This window comes from Eimeria necatrix, genomic scaffold (genome assembly GCF_000499385.1).
Source record: "Eimeria necatrix Houghton genomic scaffold, Enh_scaff408, whole genome shotgun sequence".
NCBI classification, from domain to species: domain Eukaryota; phylum Apicomplexa; class Conoidasida; order Eucoccidiorida; family Eimeriidae; genus Eimeria; species Eimeria necatrix.
Genome location: NW_013654307.1, coordinates 27570 through 30091, shown reverse-complemented (window position 1 = coordinate 30091; position 2522 = coordinate 27570). Strand labels below are relative to the sequence as shown.

The 2522-nt window shown below is 58.5% G+C and overlaps 1 protein-coding gene across 1 annotated transcript; it reads left to right on the top strand.

Moving 5' to 3' along the window:
* Positions 1-460: 460 nt before the first annotated feature.
* On the top strand, positions 461-1374 carry ENH_00051570 (hypothetical protein; the record flags this gene model as incomplete). The annotated part of the gene is made up of 2 exons (XM_013581393.1): positions 461-512; positions 758-1374. The coding sequence occupies 2 exons, from the start codon at positions 461-463 to the stop codon at positions 1372-1374; spliced, it is 669 nt and encodes a 222-aa protein (XP_013436847.1).
* Positions 1375-2522: the final 1148 nt, after the last annotated feature.

Here is a 2522-nt window from a genome sequence, read left to right as displayed (position 1 = left end):
CTGCTGCTGCTGCTGCTGCTGCTGCTGCTGCTGCTGCTGCTGCTGCTGCTGCTGCTGCTGTTGCTGCTGCTGCTGCTGATGTGCATGCAGGTGTCACTACCTCTCTTCTTGCTGCTGCGCTGCTGCTGCCGCTTTTTTGCTCGCTGCTGCTGTTGCTGCTGCTGCTCAGTCTGGGCTTGACTGTCTCCTTCGTCTACCGCTGCTGCTGCTGCTGCTGCTGCTGCTGCTGCTGCTGCTGCGTTTGCTGCAGACTGCGTCCCAGGACTTGTCGCTTTGCCGGCAGGTGCTGCTGCCTTTCCCTGTGGTGTTTTCGCTTTTGCTGCTGTTTGCTCGAGTTAGATTTTCGAAAAGTTTAATAAATTTGTTTTTATTTTGGTTGAAGTTACAAGCGCCAGGTGTACATACACCCCAAACCCTCGCGCAGCAGCAGCTGCAGCTGCAGCAGCAGCAGCAAAGCTGCATGCACGCAGCCAGGCACCTCGAGTTCGCAGTTCGAGCCACTGCAGCAGCAGGTGCCCCAAACCCCAAACCCTAAACCCTAAACCCTAAACCCTAATCTTGTGCTGCGGGTCTTGGCAGACAGTGGAGGGGTACAGGCGCCCCGAAAAGGGTTTAGGGTTTAGGGTTTAACGCGTTAACGCGTAAGAAGTGCTGCAACTACTGCTGCCGCCACTACTACTACTACTGCTGCTGCTGCTGCTGCTGCTGCTGCTGCTGCTGCTGCTGCTGCTGCTGCTGCTGCTGCTGCTGCATGCAGGCCGTTGGGACTTGGCCGTGGAGGGTGCCGCGGCCTTTCTGGAGAGTCGCGGGCGCTTCATCGCTGAGGTGTACGTACACCCCAGCGACTTGGCCGCGCGCAAAGCCCGCCTTCACTTCTTTCACTTTTCTCTTTCCCGCGCCCTCGAACTCTTGGCTAGCCAGCTAGCCACCAGCTCCCTCCGAGCTAGCCAAGCCCTTCAGTGGATTCGCCTCGACTTCGAAAAGGCATGCAAGGCTTTCTGCCCCTCCTGCGGGGACCCGGGGGGCCCCCCGGGGGGCCCCCCGGGGGGCCCCTTGGGGGGCCCCTTGGGGAGCCCCCTGGGGGGCCCCTTGGGGGGCCCCTTGGGGGGCCCCTTGGGGGCCCCCTTGGGAGGCCCCTTGGGGGGCCCCCCTGGGGGCCCCCCGCCGGGGGCCCCGGGGGGGCCCCCGGGGGACCCCGGCGGGGGGCCCCTGGGGGCCCCCCGGCCCGTGGACTTGGAGGTGCTGCTGGAAGAGGAAAGGGCCTTTGCTGCTCTCAAAAGAGATTTAAATAAATTCAAAAAGACTTTTTTGAACAGCTCGGGGCCCCAGCAGCCAGGGGGTGTACAGACACCTCAAACTGCAGAGACAGAATAAACTAAATCTAATTAAAACTCATCAAATGAAAAACTCCGGCCCCAAGGAACCCCACAGACGCGGGCCCAAGGGTCTGTAGGGGCCCCTGGGGGCCCCTGGGGGCCCCTGGGGGCCCCTGGGGGCCCCTGGGGGCCCCTGGGGGCCCCCCTTCCAGCCCCAGGGGCCCCCGAAGGGCCCCACAGCAAGGGGCTTCAGGGGTCCCGGGGGGCCCCACAAGCAAGGGGCCTCAGGGGGCCCCACGGGGGCCCCCAGGGGGCCCCAAGGGGCCCCCAGGCAGGGGGCCCCACAGGGGCTTTTGTGGCCACTCTTTGGTACATAACTAGTACCCTTTAGGCCGCCATTTGGGGGGCCCCCAGACTTGATTTTAATAACTGTGGGGCCCCCGAGCTCGGCGACAGAAGAAGGGAAGTGGACTTTCAGGGTTTAGGGTTAGGGTTTAGGGTTTAGGGTTAGGGTTTAGGGTTTGGTCTTCAGAGAGGGCTTGACTGCGCAGTCGCAGCCGAATTGCTTTCCCGCAAAGTGCAGACCAGAAGCCAGCAGTTCCTCTGTGCAGCTAGCTAGCTAGCTAGCTGCAGCTAGCTAGCTAGCTGGCTAGCTAGCTGCAGCTAGCTAGCTAGCTGGCTAGCTAGCTGCAGCTAGCCAGCCGGCCAGTTCTACGGCTAGCCAGTTAGCTAGATAGCTTGCAATATGTAGCCACCTAGCTAGCTAGCTAGCTAGCTAGCCAGCTAGCTAGCTATGTGGCCAAGTATCTGTATAGGTGGCTAGCCAGCCAGTTTCACAGCCAGCTAGCTAGTCCCACGGCTAAGTAGCCAGTTCTACAGCTAGCTAGCCAGTTGTACAGCTAACTAGCTAGCTAGCTAGCTAGATAGCTAGCTAGCTAGCTAGCCAGCTAGCTGTTTCCGCGTTCCTCGTAGCCACTACTGCGTTGGCTCTCCAGCTCGCGGACAGCCGAGCGGCTTTTTCGTTTGCAATTTTCTGAATTGAACTAAAGAGCTTTCCAAGCGGCCTCGGCCGCGGCGTAGCCCCTTTCTAATAGGTAACTTAATACACATATATATATATATATATATATATATATATATATATATATATATATATATATATATATATATATATATATATGCATATATATATATGTATATAAATGC